The 22,164-nt window shown below is 38.6% G+C and overlaps 1 protein-coding gene across 3 annotated transcripts in view; it reads left to right on the top strand.

Annotated features, from left to right (window-relative positions):
* esamb (endothelial cell adhesion molecule b) overlaps nucleotides 1-22,050 on the top strand; it is a 42,021-nt gene extending 19,971 nt beyond the window's left edge. For all 3 annotated transcript variants that reach the window (XM_017490832.2, XM_053687250.1, XM_017490833.2), the window contains 6 exons: nucleotides 13,250-13,395; nucleotides 15,066-15,267; nucleotides 16,063-16,218; nucleotides 19,688-19,810; nucleotides 19,906-20,035; nucleotides 20,639-22,050. In XM_017490832.2, the coding sequence (XP_017346321.2) occupies nucleotides 13,250-13,395; nucleotides 15,066-15,267; nucleotides 16,063-16,218; nucleotides 19,688-19,810; nucleotides 19,906-20,035; nucleotides 20,639-21,059 (1,178 nt within the window). In that variant the 3' untranslated portion in view covers nucleotides 21,060-22,050. The remainder of the gene's footprint in view (nucleotides 1-13,249; nucleotides 13,396-15,065; nucleotides 15,268-16,062; nucleotides 16,219-19,687; nucleotides 19,811-19,905; nucleotides 20,036-20,638) is intronic.
* The last annotated feature ends 114 nt before the right edge of the window (nucleotides 22,051-22,164 follow it).

Below are 22,164 nucleotides of genomic sequence, written 5' to 3' on the forward strand. Positions count from 1 at the left end.
GAATAAACCCATAAATTGTTTAACCCATATGCTTGTGCATGAAATCTGGTGCAAAGCTTTGCAACGTTAAATCAGCATCTATACACTCTGATAGCTATTGTGGATATTCAATAATCAATTTGCAGCCTCAGTGCTATCTGTCTATTGGAGAAAAGCAAGCCATTTTGAAGCTGAGGAAAGAGGGAGATTCAATCAGAGGCATTGCACAAACACTGGGCATAGCCAGTACAATTTGGAATGTCCTGAAGATGCAAGAAACCACTGGTGTACTGAGCAACAGATACCGAATGGGTCGGCCAAGGAAAACAACAACAGCTGATGACAGAAACATTATGAGAGCTGTGAAGGAAAACCTAAAAATTAACAGTCAGTTACACATCACCAACAACCTCTACAGGGCACGGGTGAAGGGATCAAAATCCACCATCGAAGAACACTTTGTGTGCAGAAATATATAGGCCATACCACAAGATTCAAACCACTCATCAGCAGTAAGAATCGGAAAGCCAGGTTGGAATTTGCAAAAAAGTACAGGGATGAGCCACAAAAGTTCTGGAACAAAGTTTAATGGACTGATGAGACCAAGATTAACCTCTGCCAAAGTGATGGACAGACCAAAATTTGGAGAAAGAAAGAATCTGCTTATAATCCAAAACATATAAGCTCATCTTTGAAGCATGGTGGAGGTTGTGTCATGGCTTGGGCTTGCATGACTGCTTCTGGAACAGGCTCAATAATCTTTATTCATAATGTAACTCATGATGGTAGAAGCAGAATGAATTTAAAAGTACAGGAACATGTCTGCCAATTTACAGAGAAATGCAGAAATGCATTTCAGTGAGTTGCAGGCTTGATGCAGTTATTTGCATGCAAGGGATATGCAACCAAATATTAAGTAATATTTACTTAAATTTATGTCAAGACTTATCTGTTCCTATACTTTTGCTCGCCTAAAAATCGGGTGATCTGATACAAAAGGTTCTGTGTTGTATGTTGTTTAACATATCTAGATGTAAATACCAGGAAATAAAAGCTGAAATCCTAAACTCGATAGGATTTAGATCTGGGCTTATTTTCTTTTTCTGAAGCCATTCCTTTGTTGCCTTGGATTTGTGCTTTGGGTTATTATTGTGCTGAAAGGTGATGTTTTTCATCATCTTCAGCTGTCTAGCAGAGGCCTGCATGTTTTGTGTCAAAACAGATATTTGGAGGTATTTGGAGCTACCCAAGATTCTATCTAGCTTGACTCTAGCCCCAGTCCCAGTTGAAAAGAATGATGATGCTCCCACCACCATGCTTCATCATAGGTCTGGTGTTCTTTTGGTGATAAGCTGTCTTGTTTTCCTTTCAAAGCTTTTAGAATTATGACCAAATCTTTCTACCTTGGTCTCATCAGACAATAACACATGTGGCCACATGGTTTGGTGTGATGTCAGCAGCCATAGGCGTGTTTTTCATGAGAAAGGGCTTCTGTCTAGCCACTCTACCCCATAGCCCAGGCATGTGAAGAATATGAAGATTTATCTTGTCCTTTCATTATTTTTTGATGGATGTCTTGTTCTCTGGTGTTACTTTCTGGTGCCCCATTTTCTCCACTTGTTGATGAAGGTCTTCATGGTACTCCATTGTATATCTAATGTTTTGTCAATACTTTTGTATCCCTCTCCTGATCCCATACATGCTTTGTAAGCTAATCAAATTCATTTTATTAATGAAAGGTGTGTGATAATTACTTTTGAACAAGAGTGTGAATGTAATTGGTTAAATCTGAACACAGTCACATGTCCCATAATAAAAGCTTGTGCACGCCCTTGTGCAGGCTCTTTTCTTTTTCCTAAAATGTTTTTCATTTGTTTTCACTTTTGTTGGTTGCTATTTCACATTAAACGTGATATACATAATTGATCTTAGCTGAATTTTTTTTTAATCATAAAAACCTGCAGTTTTAAGAGGGGTGTGTAGACTTTTTTAAATATCTATTGTATATCAAATGTATCTGTTTTAAGAAAAAACCTTGGTGTAGTGATAATTATGGGATAATATAACAATTTACAATAATATTTAGTATTAAAATTTTAAATGTTCACATGTTATTTATGGCATAAGAGGACTCTGTCCTTGTGAATTTTCATACATTAAAGAAGTCATTCATTTTCAGTAACTACTTTATCTTGGTCAGCGACACTGTGGATCCAGAAACATTAAATTTAGCAATAAGGCATGAGAGGGTGTGATTTTATCATAGGTTAAGGCATTCCTATTACATTAAATTAGATCAGCCGAACCGACACCGTAAAGCAGATTTAGATTTTATTTTGGCTCGTTGCTGTGTGAGATGCTAAACCCGTGTGACCGTGTCGCACTCAGAGTGTGTGCATGCCTCAGCAGTGTTTTAGAGCGGCTCGGTTCACAGTAAATGCCGCTCCACACCAAATTCATCTCTGTCTGTGCTGTGAGTTTGACTCGCTTATAACCTGCATTTAGACACAACACATACCAGATGCACTTTGGTTGTACGTTAGGATAACCTCAAACATTTTTGTGGGCAGAGGTGTACAGCATTTTGCACCTGATTTGTAATAAGAAGTGACTTTTAAAAAACAACTACATTGAGGTCTTCTAGCGGTTTAACACATAAAAGTGAATTAAGTCAGAAATATATTACTATTGCTATATTACTATTTGTACCCCAAATATAAAAAAAATATTATTATTATTATTATTAAGTATTATTCAGTGCAATAGTAATATTACAAAATAGTAATGGTTTATATATGTATATATTCTAATTTACAAAAATGTATTTATTTTTATTACACTACTTGTTACATTACCCTGGCACTGCTGAGGGAGTGATGGTGAATTTGGCATATTTTTCTCTTCTGATCTCTTCTAATCCATCTCTTTATAATTTTTTTTCCTCTCTTGGAAAGTCATGGAAAAGAAATACTGGATTTTTTTTTTTTTTGTCACTGTTGGAGCAAATGGTAATGCAAAAAGGATACTTGCTACGGTCTTATATACATCTGTAGAAGTGTCCCCTGCTATAGTTTACTTAAACCCAGAAATGGATGTATATGCATGAACACAATCCATTATAGCTGATGTATCATGTAGCGTGATTGAATTGACATGCAGGTCTTTTGTAAATGTCTTGCATATGGTATTAAATTTGAAATGCTGATACCTGCAGATACCCTGTAAAATGGCCAGTGGGTGTATTTTATATACATTTTAGTCACTATGTTAACGGTTAATAGTACTACCATGGATACTACGTTTTCCACGGATTCCACTTAGCCTTAATTCTTCATGGCATGGATTCCACAAGGTATTGGAAACAATCCTTTGACATGTGCATGTTATTGCAGATATCAATATACCAAGGCGGCGTCTTTCTAGTCTTCAACTTTTGAAGACTTTTGTAGGCCTCTGCTCAGTGTAGCCTTCTTGGCTGACAGGAGTGGAACATGATGAGTGTTCTGCTATTGAAACCTCATCTTCCTCAAGCTTCAATGTGTCATGTTTTCTGAGATGCTTTTCTGCTCACCACGGTGGTTATTTGAGTTACTGTAGCCTTCCAGTTTGGTCATTCTCCTCCGCCGTTTCTCACCAACAATGCATTAACGCCCACAGAACTGTCACTCACTGGGTCTATTTTTGGGAGTGGGGGTTTTTTGGTCCACCATTTATAGAGTATAATTTAAATACTTTAATAGAATTTAATTGCTTCTTATGCAAGGTTGCAAAGCTTTCTCCTCAGACTTTCATCTTATTAACAGCCCAAGCCATACTTTAAGGAGAAGGATCTAGGGACAAGTCATGCTAGCATGAACCCTTCTGACTCTGCCACATTTTCCCATTCATATTAGTGGTGCACTGAACACTGACAGTTCATGTGGTGGTGGAAGAATTAGCAGAGTGTTATATATATTTTTATATCACATGACATCACATATAAGGGATGTATGGAAGGGAGCGATCTTAAAGTGTCACATCCGATAGAAGATGAAGGGGAAGGAATGAAAAAATAAAAGCCATGCGATATTAGTGTAAAAGTGAGGCCTGGTGCCCGTCGGCTACAGTTTCAGTAAGGGTAATAAGAATTTGTCACACTATGATGGATCTCTTACTTCTGTATTGCCTGGCGGAAAAGGGACCACAACAAAATTCCATAAATTTCTTCGTTTCATTTCAACATATATGAGGAATGAGATAAGAAGGTCAATTTCAGAGAAATCAGACTTTACATTATCACTGTCCACAGCTGCATTTTCCATTTTCCACATCTCTGGTCATCTCACAAAGCAGTGTGCTCTGTTTATTTATGCATTCCCACCAGCTGGGTTTAAACCTTTCCATGATTTTTAATGAGTGAAAAGCATACATGCATTCAGAAAGTATTCAGACCCCTTACATTTTTTCATATTTTGTTATGTAGGAGCCTTATGATATAATGTGTTAAATTATTATTTTTTTTCTTCACATCAGTCTACTCTCCGTACCCCATAACTACAAAGCAAAAAAACAGATTTGTGATAGCTTTGCAAATTTATTAAAAAGGAAAAAAAACATCGACGTAAGTATCCAGACCCCTAACTCAGTACTTAGCTTAGTACTTCCTTTGGCAGTGATCATAGCCTCAAATCTGTTTAGGTATGATGCGACAAGCTTTGCACACCTGGATTTGGGGATATTCTGCGATTCTTCTCTGCAGATCCTCTCAAGCTCTGTCATGTCAGATGGGGACCATCGGTGGACAGCCATTTTCAGGTCTACCCAGAGTTGCTTGACTGGGTTCAGGCTCTGGCTGGGCCACTCAAGGACATTCACTAATGTCCCTAAGCCACTTTTGCATTGTCTTGGCTATGTGCTTGTCCTGTTCCCTGTAAGTCTGAGGTCCTGAATGCTCTGGAACAGGCTTTTATTAAGGGTATGGCTGTATTTTGCCATGCTTAGCTTTCTGGATATTATAGACTTACAGCTAAAACTCTACTGAAATCAAAAAAGTACCCTGATGCATGTACTGAAGATATTTCCAACACACAGCACTGATTGACTTGATAGTATACAGCTGTAGAAGAGTAATCTATTTTGTCACTATCCAGTGTCAACACTATTTGAGTGTGGTTCCTTTCTTCCTCATGTCGTCTAGGGGAGTTTTTCCTTGCCACCATTGCCGCTGGCTTGCTCATTAGGAGATAAATCCAAATCTATATATCTGGATTTCTGCAAAGCTTGAATTGAATTTAGGAGGCTTAGCGGTTAGCATGTTTGCCTCGCGTTGATGGGGTCGGGGGTTTAAATCTCGCCTCTGCCCTGCGTGCGTGGAGTTTGCATGTTCTCTTTGTGCTTCGGGGGTTTCCTATCCCAGTCCAAAGACATGTGATGTCGGCTGATTAGCATCTCTAAATTATCCGTGGTATGTGAATGTGTGTGTGATTGTGCCCTGTGATGGGTTGGCACCCCTGCCATGTGCCCCGAGTTCCCTGGGGTAGGCTCCAGGCTCCCTCATGAGCCTGTGTAGGATAAGCAGGATGGATGGATGGATGGATGGGAAAAAATGTTTAGGAAAAACTTGGTTTGATTAGTAAAAGTTACTAAAATTTAAAATGACTACTTGGTAACTTTGAACTCATAAATATCGGCTGTAAGAAAGCAATCTGTTCCTCTTTCCCTTTGCCGGAAGCAGCTCGTCTTTCTTCCTCAGGACCGGTGGCCATACATAATGCAAGCCCGGACCATCTGCCTGTTGCTTGGATTAATATATCTCGCACAGATTTTATTTCAGGAGTAGATTGTGTCCAAACGCTAGTGGCGATGGACTTTGTGCAGTGGCATCATTTTCTCCACAGAGCTGAGATTGAGAGTCTCTCAGGCCTGTCATGATTGATCCTGTTTCCCACAGGCAGACTCCTGAGGATTTATGGAATATTTCCTGAAAACCATGCAAGTCAAAACAAAGTATTCACGTTAAGATAACTTAAGTGACTCATATAAGCAATTAAAAGTTGGAATTGTTCAACAGAAAATGAAGCTAAAGGTTTTATTATTATTATTATTATTTTTTATCAATGCCAACTTATGTTTAGCTCTAGACATTGATGGCAGATTTTAACCAAAATCATAGACTCAGTGACTCAGAGGATGGTTGATGGAAAGGATGATATTGCTGAAGGCATTGATGAAATGGTTAATAATTATTCAGTCTTATGATTGATTTGTGTGTTTGTTCTGTGTGTGAAAGAAGAGAAAGAGTTAGACAGTGAGCTGGGTGACACTCCATATGTTCATGAAGAGTCAATGTAAATGCCCTTAAAGCTTAAGAGGGGATTTGGACGTTCTGAGATAGCACTCTCGAAATCACTTCAAATAGTCATGGGAAGAAAGCTAATGTACGTTAATGTAATCCTGTTTAAAGCAGCCTCCTCCCTGTGTTTAATTTTTTTTTTTTTTTATCAGAGCACCATCTGGTAAAGAGCTTAATGTTAACCTACAAAACTCTGGAAACAAATCACGTCCTCTTCTGCGATCCCTTTCTGATCCACCTGACCCTCTTATCTATTCCTCTCCAAGAACTGAGAGATTATTAATCCCATCATTTACCGAACAATGGAGCCTTTTGAGTCTGAAATGAGTTGGGGGAGTTGTCGGTCATGCCCAGTGAGTCAGAGGGTCCCGGTGGCTCCGCTCCACAAAGTGGTTTCTGATGTGCTGCCGCCACTTTCGCTCACGCAAGATTAGAGGTTATTTTAAGGGCTAGCTCAGAGCAAGGCCGATTGTCTCTCCTAATGCTTTATCTTTAAGACCCTTGTGAACTGGAGACAAGCGAGAGAGGGGATTATTTTAGAAGACGGTGGGTTAATGAGAGTGGACTCCTGTTGATAGACAAGGTCTTGTGTTTTTGTTTTCCCTCAGAAGGCTTTCATCCAGGCATTTGGTAAAAGCCTCCCAATTCCACTTGGGATAGAATTGACATCATAAGCTTTTACACAGCATTAGCACTGAAACGTAGTACAGAAAAATTGTAAATCACACAGGTGCTGCATTATTAATGCTGCAGTTAGTTTTCCATTTGAACAAGCCGTTTACTTAATCCACACCTGAATCCACTGAAATCAGACATCGTCTCTGTGCGATTTCTTTGTATCACACATGGGCAGTAGGTCTCGTTTTTGTCAGACGTTTATTGAGCGTATTACTTCAGCTGTCCCCTTCCTCCATGTTTCGTTGACATGGCTGTACATTTGGGCTTTAGATTTCTTGATGACAAATGAAGCGTGCAGTCGATATGTCAATAGTTGCTCCGGGCTAATAGGGAGGTGAGTAGAGAAAAACATGTAATTAAGCGATATTGCACAAGCGAGAGCGCGTTTATACTGAACATCGGCACGGGTGTGACACTATTGCTAGTGCAATGTCGCTTTTATACAAGAGTTAATCTAGAAATTAATATCGAGTAAGTGACCCTTCTGTGGAATGGAAACAGATCCCGAAGGAGCTACACTCGCTTTATAATCTTATTCCTTTTCATCTTCATCTGACACTTTAATATTTTACGGCAAACGTTATTTTCCTGTGAAGAATTGTTCGCCGTGTCGACCGATGATGTCACTAACTTTAACTGAAGTAACGTTTTGAACTAGTGGTATTGTAACTAAGTGGCATTTTACACAGCGGAGTGATACAAATGTTTGGTTAATGGGGTTATAGTAAATATAGGCACTCTTGGAAAGCAAACGCTTTTTTGGTTTTAGTTTAATATGAATCAAATGTGGGGTTTTTTCAGCTTAAAAAAATAAACGTTTAGTGGCTTTACTGTTTACTAAAGATGCACCGATACCAACTTTCTCAGCCGATACCGATAACTGATATTTCTGCCTTTTATGCCTACTTTTAAATGAATAATAATTAATTCCACAATTTTGAAAGAGACACAAAATAAACACTTTATTCTCTCCATTTGAACAAGTTGTTTCACAGTAACGTCTCATAAACAGAAAACACATTACTCTAATTAACATTAACACATGAACTCAATTCTGAAGATTAAAGTAAGATTATTAACTTATTGAATGTTATTAATTCATATTAACATTGACTGAATTCTAAAAAACCTCCTGTTAGTCTCACATTCACTCTCCACAAACAAAAGCATTTCTACTTCATCACTGAAATCTGACAACTGGTAATATATAATATCAACTTTTTATATATTAACATTAACTGGATATGAAATATACTACTCTACGAATATATTTTTCCGTGCAATATATACCTTTTTTCTCAAAAATTTAGACTCGACGCTGAAACTCCCGCTTCACTGCTGCAGCGTCCGGTGTAAAATTTGATCAGTGCAGAGATTACAGAGATTACACACTGCTTTGTCGTCATTCCACACAAGAGATATCATCTTTATACACAGCACGGAATCGATGTGTTTTCCCGCCCTCTTTTGATTGACAGGATATAATATATCAGGTTATATCAGCCCTGATCATCGGATGTTTTTAAAACTATGAGCCGATAGCGTGAAAAATTGCGTTTATTACCGATAATTTATCAGCCGATACATCTGTGCATCTTTACTGTTAATCCGTGCTCATCACTCTTCATCACTTTATGACATGTAAAAGAGTCTCTTACTGTGGTATTGGAATTATTTAGAGGTTATTGATTACAAAACACCCCAGTAATTATCAGTTAAAGTCATCGGACAGAACGCTGCTGCCCTCACCAGGCTGCCAACTCTAAATGCAGCCCTTAAGATATTTGAGTTTGAGAATATGTTTTTGAATTGTATTATTGTCCATCGCCTGCATTATTTCCCTTTTTTTTGCTGTTGTTCTTGATGAAATTTTATTCTACCTCTGAATTAGGTTGATCGCTTAACGATTGAAAATTGACAGTAAATATACACCACTAAGTGTAAGCCAGTCCCAGCTGTACTAAACGCTTCTAAAGAGCTTTTACTACAGAGCAAGTGTAGTAAAAACTCTTCACGTGCAATTGCGGCTGTAACACTTCCCACGCCTTCTTGTCCTTCTTCCACGTCTGTTAGCTGTGACACAGATGGAGCTGGATTCCAGGGATTAGGTCAGATTTTCCTTGATTTATTAAATGTAACACAGCCGTGACAGCAGATGCAAAACGGACACGATACATATTAGGACGGGGAGGAGGGGAAAAGAAAGAAAGAAAGAAAGAAAAGAAGTGCAGCGATTGTTAGCGCAATTTAAATCGTTCAAACGCACAGCTCCATCTTTCCGCTTTTCTGTGTATGGTGTGTGTTTGTGAATATTACACTAGTGCCGTGTGGTATGGCTTTGGTTATGTTGTGCGGCTGTAGGAAATGTTTACGTAGGTGATGAGTGGTGTCTAAACAGAGTTGAATCTGGTGGTTTTCTTTCTTTCATTGAGGCAGAGAGTTTTACCATTGTTGTGTAATCGATTATTCAGTTGTGATTAGATTAATATCGTTCTTTGATTTCCAGTTATTATTCCGTTTTTTGTGACGGGTAACGCTGTGAGAAGAAACTGTTGTGCTTTCGTTAGTGATGTTGAATTTCGACGTGATAAGGAGAGTGTGATGGTATGATTCAGGAGATGGGATAGTTACTTAGTGATTTGTTCCCAGAAGTGATTTACAGGTATGCAGGTATCTCAGGTATGGCATGTATGTGATCGTCTGGTTTATTTTGCGTGTACCGTGTACACATGTCGGACTCCATGTAGCCCATTTGAAACATCGATGAATTATTTTATTGTATCAGGTGTAGACCGGTGTTATTAGTTATGTAGGACATGTTCTGTAAAATCTGTGGCCAAAAATCATCCCTGAGTGTGACTGCTAGGTCATCTTCCTTTATGGTATAGCAGTTGTAGGGTAGGATTTGGATATTGATTGATATATTTTGGTTAGGACTTTAGTAGAAGATGAGATATTGAGAAGCTCTGATTCTAATGTATTTTTGTTTCGGTTGATTTTAGAGCATATGCTGGAGATGAGTTGTAGGAATTCAAGAAAATGTGTATTCTCCAGTTCATGCTTCTTGGGAAGATATGGGAAGGATATAAAGGTGCTATTTTGACATATGTGTTTAAGATGTATTATAGACATGTACACAACTTAATCACACTATTAACGTCGTGTGGGAGTTTTCACCGAATTTTGTGACAAGACACGTACACACACGGCAGTGCTCAACCGTTTGATGGCAAACAAGAGAGCGAGGCTGTATCTGAAACCGCGTACTTACCTACTATATAGTAGGGGAAATACATGGTAAGTATTCGGTTTGGGACGCAGCCCACGGCTTCAAGCAGTCATCTATTTGCACATACAGCACGACAAATAATTAACTGCACTTGAAGCTTTTGTAAAATGAAAAATAAAAACACCCAAAACTGTATACGGTTCCATAACAAAGACGAACTGTATGACGATACGTGAAATTCTGGAGGGAATGTCGGATGGCGTGTTGTGGGGACGTAATGACGTTTCACGTTAACCAATCTATGTTCTATATTATAATATGTAAAATAAGAACATGAAAGGAATATTCTGAAAGCGACTCATGTAAACACCTTAATCAGAATATTGTCTTATTCAGAATAAGGTCAATAATTAGGTTACTGCTGCCCATGTAAATGTAGTCACTATGCCATTGCTTGTGTTCTGTGTTTCCTGGTTTTTGTTTACTCTCACTTTGTTTTTCATTTTTTGTATGATGAATGATCCTTTTCTGACATTCCCTGCCTGTGATTTGAGCCATGCCTGGAATTATAACGATGATTATTGCACTACCCCCGAATAAAACACGTGTACTTTGCATCCTGCCTCTTCAAACACATCACGCTGAGAATTCAACAGCACCGTGATATAAAACTGTAAATCCACTTTTACTGTTTTTGCTTGTTTTTATCCTGTTTCCTTATTTGTTTATATTAAACGAGTGAGTTAAGTCTTCCTTGAAAACGTGAATGAAGACAAACGTGTTGCATGATCGTTCCATCTGACTGGGCTGTACTTGTTCAAGCGAGGCACGGGAGCTGCTTGAAGCACTGAGCCAGCAGATTGTTTAGGGATTAGAGTGACAGATAAGACAGATTTCTAACCAATTTAGAAAACGTATCAGTATGAGGTCAACGGCTTTCACAGTGAACAAGAAATCACAGACTCGACACTTAAAGATTAAAGGATGATGCCATGATGCGTTCTGATAAAACAGCTCTGCGCTAATACTTTCAGCTGAATTCTGCTTAGTCTGAATAGAGAAAGGACGTGCAGTGCAGTTTAGTAAATCAGTGCTGGTTCGGTTTGTGTGAACCCACTTCCATGCTGGCTGATCTAGACCATAGTGGCTGCTTGGATCAAATGATCCATCTTCAACTGTCTAGCCCAGGAGAAAATAATCTCTGTAAGTCAGCGTTTCTTTTATTGATTTGCCTGTTGAAGGTGTGTGGTCCATCTTAAGATTTAAACCAGAGTAGTTCTATTTGACGTTCGACAGAGTTAAGATTGTCTTCAATAGCGTTTTCTAGTGTCTTCTGAGAAGTAGAGTGCAAGGATAATCTGAAAATCTGTGCTGCAGTTTTGTTCCATCTGACCAAATTCATATTTCCTTCATATTTCTTAGTTCATGTTGTTTACATTAATGAATATATTGCAACTGTCATTGTTCTGATATTCTCGTTAACATGATATTTCAAGTTAGAGTGGTTGAAGGGTTGTAGGATTTAAATGGAATTGTTATCATTGTAACTAGAAGATAAAATGATTGTATTTTGGAGTCGATCCAAACAGGCGCACGGTCACAGCAAGGTCAAATATCTGAGGTAGTTTTTCTTCAATAGCTTCCTTCTTGTGTGTCATACAAAAATGTTACTTACATGCTGATGTTCAGGAACTCGAGTAGAGGTCGATAGATAGTGGATTTTACCGATACCGATAACTAAGTTGGGCAATGCCTGCCATTTACCGATGAATGTTTTTCAAATTGATACTGAATCAAAACATTACATTTAAAGTAGAATATTGATGAACTTTATTACAGGATTTATTTAAATGAACAGTACTGTCTGCACCTTGAAATGTACTGTACGGTTTTAAACAAAATAAAGACATAAATATTAATACATATAAACTATTACTGAAGATTAATAGTTAGAAGTAAGTAAAAAATATACATCTAAACTGAACCAAAAAGTAACACTCCAAATAACACATAAAAAGAGAGACATCCAAAATGAACTGTAAAAATACACTTCAAATAACACAACAAAATTTGTCAGCGGTAGTTTTTATTTCGCCTCTAGAGGCCGTTCTCGTACTGTGTAATGACAGCGGACTCTTCTCAGCCACTACCGTAATGGACGCAACCGGGAAAATCTATCAGTGTGGATTAATCGGTCGACCTCTAAACTCAAGGCCTGTATATATCATTATGTCATGCTGACCCAATTTGTTAAGAATCTGAAGAACCCCATAGGAGAAATATTAAAAAGTCTGGTTTGCAATTCTCTTGCCAGTTGATGGTGCTGCCATATGACAGTGAATCATGAATGGCATGTGCATGTGGTTATACACCATTGTACATACACTTTCTGTTTATGTAGTGTGACATTCTAAATGATCAGCTTACCTTGGCAATACTGCATTTGATGAACCCTATACCTTAAAGGTAGTATTTAAAATTTGGTACCTGTCACAACAAACAAAATCTAAAATGGCTAACTTTCTATTAGTGGATGTGAAATTTGTTTGTCTTAAGAGGACCCATATGCCTACCAAATATGGTGCATGTAGGTGAAACGGGATGCCCACCATGAAAAAAAATATCTTAGAGGGCACCCTTGAGCCATGCCCAGGGCCAGGAATTTGCCAGACCCTTATGACCACCACTTCAATTTTTGTGATTTTTCATGCATGCATAAGCACTGCCAAAATGTCTGCAGAAAGAAAAATCCTAACAGATATAATAGGACTCTTCGCACCCTTTGTGCTTGGACTGTAACAAGATTCCAGCACCCTGATATAAGGGCTTTCAGCTAATTCTGCTAGAAAGCTCTTTTGGTTTTAAAGCAAAGGCAACTCCGCTGATTTAAATAATAGTGTTCATGTGAGAAAAATCCTTTATTTTATTCAAAGACATTGTTTAATTTAATGATCAGGTGCACCAATTACATGTAGAATTACATTAAGAAATTGCACACGTAATGTACATGCTCCAATTTGCCTCCATCGCAGGTGATTCCCAGAGAGTCGAGATGCCTAGGAAAGACATGGAAGCAATCAAGGGCCAAACGGTGGTTCTGGAGGCCTGGTACACACCCACATCCGTCATCAAGAAAAACACAGTCATCTGGAACTTCATGGCCAGTGACTCCAAACAAGTGAGTGACAAGTGCTGGCAGCAAAAGATACTGATTTCTCCACATGATTACTAGTTCAGCAGTGTCTCTAACACTTTGTGTATTTTTGGTGTGGCCACAGATGTTCTTGTTTCAAAAATAGGTCCACGTGACATCATTTCAAGACTTAGAAAAAGCGGTTACTCTTTGTCAGACGAGGTGCAAGACAGAGAATAAAACAGGCTTGTTTGAAGGGTTTCACCCTGTGCACTCAAATCTAGCGATGCCTGGCTCATGTACAAATCATTCTTCTAAACCGATTCTTTTTAACAAATTGCTTGAACTGGTTCACAAGGCGATGTTAGTGTTATTGGTTTAAGAATTCTAGTACAATTCTAACCATTTAAACCAGTCAAATTGTAGCACAAAAGCATGATATTAAAAGCTGAAATATAAAAATATAGTAGTCACATTTCACAAACCTTGGGTTTGTGGATTTTTTGTTGCTTGAAAGCCAGAGTCTTAAACTCCTGAATCGAAATCGTATCGAAATGGGAAAGCTCCTTGTATTCATAAAGATTAAAAGAATGGATGTACTTCAGTATTGGGTAGAGATGCACCGATGTATCAGCTGTTAATCAGTATCAGCCAATAAAGGCTACTTTTCCTGCTATGGGCCATCGGCCGATAGTTTAAAACATCCGCTGGTCAGGGCCGTTTATATCCTGTCAATCAAAAGAGGGCGGGAAAACACATCAATTTTGTGCTGTGTGTAAAGAAGATGTCTCTTGTGTGGAATGACGACAAAACTGCAGCGTGTAATCTCTGTAATCTCTGCACTGATAAAATTTTACACCGGACGCTGCAGCAGTGAAGCGGGAGTTTCGGCATCGAGTTTAAATTTTGTTTCCTGAATTAAAGCGCCAGTTCATTGTTGAAAGATTTAAATGAAGATGAGTTGATAAAAAAATATATATATTGCAAGAAAAATATGTGTGTAGAGTAGTATATTTCATATCCAGTTAATGTTAATATAAAAAAAAAGTTGATATTATATATTACCTGTTTGATATCAGTGATGCAGTAGAAATGCTTTTGTTTGTGGAGAGTGAATGTGTGACTAACAGGAGGTTTTTAGAATTCAGTCAATGTTAATATGAATTAAAACATTCAATAAGTTAATGATCTTACTTTAATCTTCAGAATTTAGTTCTTGTGTTAATGTTAATTAGAGTAATGTGTGTTCTGTTTATGAGACGTTACTGTGAAACAACTTGTTCAAATGGAGAGAATAAAGTGTTTATTTCATTTCTTTCAGAACTGTGGAATTAACTATTATTCATTTAAAAGAAGGAATCAAAGGCAGATATATCTGTATCGGTAGATATCACTCTGAATAATCGGTTATCGGTATCGGCTGAGAAAGTTGGTATCGGTGCATCTCTAGTATTGGGTGTTCAGCTAAATAGTTATTAAATAGGAATGGATAAATGAATTGTCTTTTAGACACTCCTACAGAGCAACTTACAACATCAGTTAGTTACATACAAATACTGATCTTTCTTTGCCCACAGAGTGAATGCTAGAATGGTGATACTGGTTTGGTCAAATGCCCAACATACATTACCCAATAATGACTTACATATAGAGATGGAAAATGGTGGTTGTCTGCCCACTGGTAAATTACTGATTTGTGTGCTGTGCTACTGTAGATCATCTCCTATTCCTCAGGAGAGATCGGGATTGGAAGTTCTGAATTCAGAAAACGTGTTGGCTTTGCAGTGTCCATGCCCTCGAGCAACCTTTCCATCTACATCAACAACACGCAGGAGTCCGACTCTGGGCGTTACCTCTGCAACGTCATCATTCCTGGAGCACCAGGTCTCTCGGGGGAGCTGCAACTCAATGTCAAAGGTGAGTACAGTGAATTTCCTGTCTCAGCCCATGAAAAATATTTGATATTTTTAGCTTTAATATTGGCTGATTCACAGTTTTCTGCCTCATAAAAGCGGCATCTGTTGCACCTAAGTGCCATAATACCAGCAGTGTGCTACTGTAGGTGCACATGCCCATCGTAGGCACTTTCGGCGGTGGACAGGGGTCAGCATGGGCACTCTGACCGGTGTGCGACTATGCAGCCCCATACACAGCAAGCTGTGATGCACTGTGTGTTCTGACTCCTTTCTATCACAGCCAGCATTAACGTTTTCAGCAATTTGTGCTACAGTAGCTCTTTTGTGGGATTGGACCAGACTCTCTAGCCTTCACTCCCCACGCGTATCAGTGAGCCTTGGTCGCCCATGACCCTGTTGCCGGTTCACCGGTTGTCCTTCCTTGGACCACATTTGGTAGCTACTAACCACTGCATACCAGGAACACCCCAAAAGAGCTGCTGTTTTGGAGATGTTCTGACCCAGTCATCTAACCATCACAATTTGGCCCTCATCAAAGTCGTTTAGATCCTTACACTTGCCCATTTTTCCTGCTTCCAACACATCAACTTCAAGAAGTGACTGTTCACTTGCTGCCTAATATACCCCACCCCTTCATGGGTGCCATTGTAACGAGATAATCAGTGTTATTTTACTCACCTCTCAGTCGCTTTAATGTTAAACATAGCATTATAATTACAAGTACCATAAAATGAGTTACTTGTTAATCGTCATGTTTGATAAGCTTTGGGTTTGTTTATTATCTCTGCTCTTTCAGTCCCTCCCTCCACTCCAGTGTGCTCTATGACTGGGGATCCTGTACTGACTGGGAATGTGACCCTAAGCTGTAAGTCCAGCTATGGCAAACCTGTCCCTCAGTACAAGTGGACCAAGGCTGCTCCTCTCTCTGAGATCTACTTCCCGCCAATGCAGAGTGAGTGTGTGTAAAATACATGTAAAATACATTTACATGTTTTAAGATGTTTTCTTCTTGTTTGGTCACAACCCGATACATTCAACATACACATCAACATCTCAGATAACGGAACATAATTACCATTATATTACCTAATATGCAAATATTTTACCTTAAGCAGAAATGGAGACTCAGTTGTAAGTTTCATTACAGTGGAGGTAGCAATAGCAGCTGGATGCAGTTCAGGGTGCATTAAATGGAGTGGTGCAATTGTGATGTATAATAAATAATAGCATTGCTATATAATGATGACAATATTAATAATTAATAATATATGTAATAAATTGTCACCAATATTAGTATTTAATAATAATATTTAACATGCCTAATAATAATAATAATAATAATAATAATAATAACAACAACAACAATCATAATAATATGCAAGTATCTAATGTGTAATAACATTTAGTGCAACATTACTTGTTGCTGGCAGACCAGCATAGTAGTAATCACCGAATGCTGCCTAGCTAGCCTGGTTAATAACTGAAAATTACGAGTGGAAAGATTGGTTATCAGGGACCACAATCGCTTTCCAGATGGAAGTTTGTGGAATAGGTCATTAGGAGGGTGAGAGGTGTCACCGACCATTTTTCCTGCTTGCATTTTATTTGATATACGTACACTACCAGTGAAAAGTTTAGACATGCTCATTCTTTATTTATTTATTTTCCCCACATTTCATAATAATAATAGTCATCAAAACTCTGGAGTAACACAAATGGAACTATGGGGATTATGTTGGGATAAAAAAAAAAAACTAAAATAATCAGAATAATTTAATATTTTATCATCTTCAAAGTAGACGCCCTTTTTGCCTAGAATTTCCAGAAATGCGTTCTTGGCATTTTCTCGACGGATTTCTTGAGGAATTTCCCTGAGATGCTTTTTAAACAGTATTAAAGGAGGTCCCACCTACGCTGGACATTTATTGGCTACTTTCTGGAATATTTCGCTCCATTTAAGTCATCCATTAAAATTTTTTTTTTTAATGTAAATAAAATGTTAGTTTTCTAATGAAAGAAATGAATATGTTGGCACAATTATATTTTTGTCTACAACACCAATTTCAAACATTTAATCATACACCTTCAGATCAAAAGGTTTTTAAGTTCATGAGAAACATTTCAGTCACATGTCTCCAAACTTTTGACCGGTAGTGTATGTGTATATTTCTTAGTATCTCTGGTTTGTTTACATGCAAAGCATTTAATCAGTCTGAATAACTTGCACATCCTGACTGCTTATATGTACTTTAAACATGGTAATATTACTAATATTGCAAAATACTAAGCGTATACTAAGGGTAACCTGTCCCATTAAAAATCGCATTTTATTAATTCAATTGTTCCAAGTAAACACCACACCTTGACTCATTGATTGATTTATTGGGTTTTATTTCATTTTCTACCAAGTTTGGTCACCTGCCAGTTTCCACCCACTAGCTAACTCTATCCTATCATACGACAGCAAACAACTAGGGAGGGTGAAGGCCTAACACGTGCTTCCTCCGAGATACACAAAACCAACCAACTGCATCTTTTTTTAACTGCTCCTGCCCGGTAGTAAATGATCCTTGGCCTGGTACCATTCTGAGACATTGTAGCTAGAAGTTTGTGCTCTTAAGATACAGAACATGACAAAGTTGTTTCAAGCAAACTGGCAGTGAGAACTTCTACACAGTTGAAAACTAGCTCTGTTTAATATCGTAACGTCTTACTTTGAAGAAGCCACCTTTGAGTCTTAAGGCTACTGGCTTTTGTGGAACTCAGTCAAACCCTTCGACACTCTGCCTCATACTATTTCATTACGAGAGCTAACATGAAAAAGTAATACCTTGATCAAACAGCACATTCTCTGTTTCCCTGTCTCCCTCACACACACTCATACACAGGCAACCTCTCATCACTTTCTTTTCTTCACTGCTCTCCCAGAGTGGAGGTCATGCCCTCAGCCTATGATTGTGCTCGGCTACCTGGGTAAGGAAGTAGACAGTTAGTTCAAATAGATTGATAACATTAGGTCATATATTCAATGACCACTTTTCTAGGAACCTTCACATCAAATATCAGAATGGGGGGAAATGTGATCTCAGTGACGTTGACTGTGGCATGGTTGCCAGAAGACGGTCTGGTTTGAATTTTTCAGAAACTGCTCATCTCCCAAATAGAAAAGAGTTTACACAGAATAGTGTCCTTTTTTAAATTAATTTTAATTTTTTTATGAGAGTGGTCAGAGGAGAATGGCCAGACTGGTTCAAGCAGACATGAAGTCTACGGTAAATCAGATAACCACTCTTAACTACCGTGGTGAGCAGAAAAGCAGCATGCCCACTGTCATCTCAGATTCCTGTTTTTGGAGCCCGTCCACCTGAAGGTCCATCATGTTATGCATTCTGAGATGTTTTTCTGCTCAGGATGCTTGTAACGATCTGGTCAGTCTCATCAACAAGGCTTTTCCACCAACAGAACTGCTACTCACTGGATGTTTTACTGGATGAGCTGCATGAATGGTAGAGGCCCAGGAAATCAGTAGTTTCTGAAATACCCAAACCAACCTATCTAGCAAAAACAACCATGCCAGAGATCATGTCACATTTTTCCCATTCCGATGAAGATTTAAGTGAAGCCTCTTGAATCGTATCTGTATGATATTAAGGAATGCTGCTGCTGGCACATGATTGGTTGATTGAATAATTGCATGAATGTGCAGGTGTAAAGGTGTTCCTAATAAAGTGGTATAAAAGAAAGTATGACCTAAAGAAGTAATTCATAGTAATGCTTAACTACCGTAGTACAGCACCTCCATCTTTTCACTTCAGTACGTCCAATCTACATTATAATGTATAGTTAAACTTGTATTGCATTTTCAGAAATGAATGCGTGGCTTTGTTTGTAGATAAAGATTATTATAGAGAACCAGAGGAACAACTAATAAAACAACGATCACAAAACACTGAAATATTTTTGTTTGAGTGACTCACACTCAGCCATTCTTTTAGCTTATTTGAACTTATTGGCTACTCAGGCCAGTCAATGAGGGATGTATCTCAGGGCATTCAGTGAGTGTTATCCCATAATCCCTTACCAAACACCAAAACCTGCTCTGGTAGCTTGGCTGCATTTGTGCAATGTTAATGCACTTCTTCTTAAGGCCTAGTGAAGCAGAATTGTTGTGTGAAGAGTGTTGTTGTTTGATTCCCTTTAGATCCAGTGGTTTTATTTTAATTAGATGATTTGTTTGAGTAGAATGATTTTTTTTTTTTTTTAAAGTATTTATTACATATACATGTACAATATAGTAGACTACTGACATTATTTATATATTTATATTTGTCGTGAATGATTCATTATTTCATCTTGTGAAGATTATGAACTTTAATAACGAGCATGCTGTTCAACAAGTGTGGATGGTGATATCTTTTCAGATGAGAGGCAGGGCACGCTGAGGTTGAGCAACCTGACCAAAAGCATGTCAGGAAAATATGTGTGCAAGGCCAGCAACACGGCCGGGAGCGACAGCTGCCACATCAACTTGGAAGTATCTGTCAGTAAGTACTAACTCAAGCGTAAAGCAGCATCTTGTATGATTACATCTGCTAGATGAGACGAATCTTCCATAACTGAAATGTGTATTCCTCTGCAGCCAGCAGTGCCTGGCTGATAGCAGGAGCCACTGTGGGTTCAGTTGTGGGGTTCGTGGCCCTCGTCCTGTTACTGGTCTTCATCCTCAGGAGAGAATGTGACACAGAGGAGGAAATGGCCAATGAAATCAAGTGAGTACCAGCTTCATCTCTCAGTGAAGAGTTTCCCTGGTGCTGTGGTTTCAGTGGTGGTGTGGGTGTTAGTAGGATGGTTTTTAATACACATGTTCTGTTTTACTGTTTAGCAGTGCATCAGAAAAGCATTCACCCTATTGCCCGACGATGGCGTAGCCATCCATGACCGGGAGACAAGGGAGCACAATTGGCCGTGCTTTCTGGGTGGGAGGAATGGCAATCCCCTGTCAATTACCGTCCGTGAGCTCTTTGAATATTAAAGATGGTCGATAGCACTTTCTCCAAGTGTGTTAGGCCACCCTGTGATGCAGCATAAGCAGCAGTTTGAAAATATGTGGTTGGAGGAAGCACGTGTTAGCCCTTACCCTCTGCTTTTGGTACCTTTGTGATAGGTGGAGAGCTGGAGATTTGGCAAAGACCAAATTAGGGAGTAAATAGAGGGAATAAACACCCAACTCCTTCATATGTTTGGTGATCTCTTTTTGTCTTAATTGAACAACGGAGAAAAAAGAGGCTGATTGGGGAATGAGGGAAGGACAACATAAAGCATAAACAAATTTTTTTTTTAAGTATGATGTGTTGTTCTTTAATTCATTGCAGGGAGGATGCTCAGGCTCCAAAGCGGGTTTCCTGGGCTAAAAGTGCTACCGCATCAGATATCATCTCCAAGAATGGGACTCTGTCCTCTATTGCCAACAGCCCTGCTCCTCAGGACCCTTCTCACATGCCTAACAACCACTATCCGTACTCCCCTAATGGCTGTGACTCCATTCTCACCGCATCAGGTGGAACATATCTGTACCCAGGAGAGCCCAATCCTCTCCATGGGTTGCCTGGCTACGTCAACAAGACGCCTGCCCATGCCCAACACCACCAACCAAAGAACAGCTGCACACTCAGGACGGATGGAGCTCAGCCTCAGGCACCATGCCCCACCCCTGTTCTCGTCAGATCCATGCCACTCTGTGGCACTGTGCCTGTCATGATACCCGCTCAGAAACAGGCCGGTTCGCTCGTCTAGCCGAGTCAAGTCAAATTCTCCAGCTCTTAGCAAGTGGACTGGACTCGATGACTCCATTATACAAGTTCAAGATTTACATTTTTTTATATTCAAGGTTAGAGTTTTCTATGTAAAATATTAGTAGTCTATTTTATAAAGTATATCGTATGGGTTAAGATTAGGATGTTTTCTTCTGTTTGTTTGTTTGTTTTATTTTGCCTAAAACAGTGAATTATATCCTTATGTTTTCAAATTACCTTTAAGTTTTCAAAACTCTCATCAAGACAGTATTTTTCATTCATGTCAGAATTTGACATGGATGACAACTCCATTTGATTTGACAGATTCTGTTTCTGTTGTCAGATTTAGATATTTCTCTAATTACCAGAAAAGAACTTAAGGAAAGTAAAGAACATGTGATTCAATGCAGGTGTGTAAACAGTTACAGACGTTGATGGATGCAGTTCAGTTCTTGTTAGAGTGATTCGACAACAGTTGTTGCATCTGGTGTGTTCTACTTTAAACGTTACCTTGTGCCTCTTTTTTGCTCAGGAGTTTCTACATTTGACAGCCTAACTCTTTAACAGCCATTGGCAGATCTCTCAGTCTGAACAATAGTTTTTATTTAAAAAGATATTTGTTACTTGGTTTACTGTATATTTTAAGAGAAAGTGAACCCATTCATAAATGCGTTATTTTTTTTTCACTTTTTGGTTGGCGCATCAGTTCTCTACTCGGTTTTGTGCAAGTAGATTGGAATTAATATTGCCATAAATAAGTGTAACAGCATTTCTCTTATCTCTTAAATATCTCTGATTTGTGATTGGCTCGTTTTACTCTGGAGCCTTTGTTCCATAATTGTCCACATGGTGGAAGCAAAGTGGTGAAAATATTAACGCCATAGTTCTTTTATGGAAGGGAAAACAAAATTCTCCTATACTCACATTGTGTTTATTTCTTTAACCACCGATTGCGCTCTATAGAATAAACTAAACAATTGTGGAATTTTGAACCGCACGTTTCTGGATTATTATTTGATAGACACCAGTAAGATTTACACTTGTTTTGTTTGTACAGAGTGTTGGTCTTATTTACACACGGTTCCACATCGTGCTTGCCCTGTGCT

This window comes from Ictalurus punctatus, chromosome 17 (genome assembly GCF_001660625.3).
Source record: "Ictalurus punctatus breed USDA103 chromosome 17, Coco_2.0, whole genome shotgun sequence".
In the NCBI taxonomy this organism is placed as follows: Eukaryota; Metazoa; Chordata; class Actinopteri; order Siluriformes; family Ictaluridae; genus Ictalurus; species Ictalurus punctatus.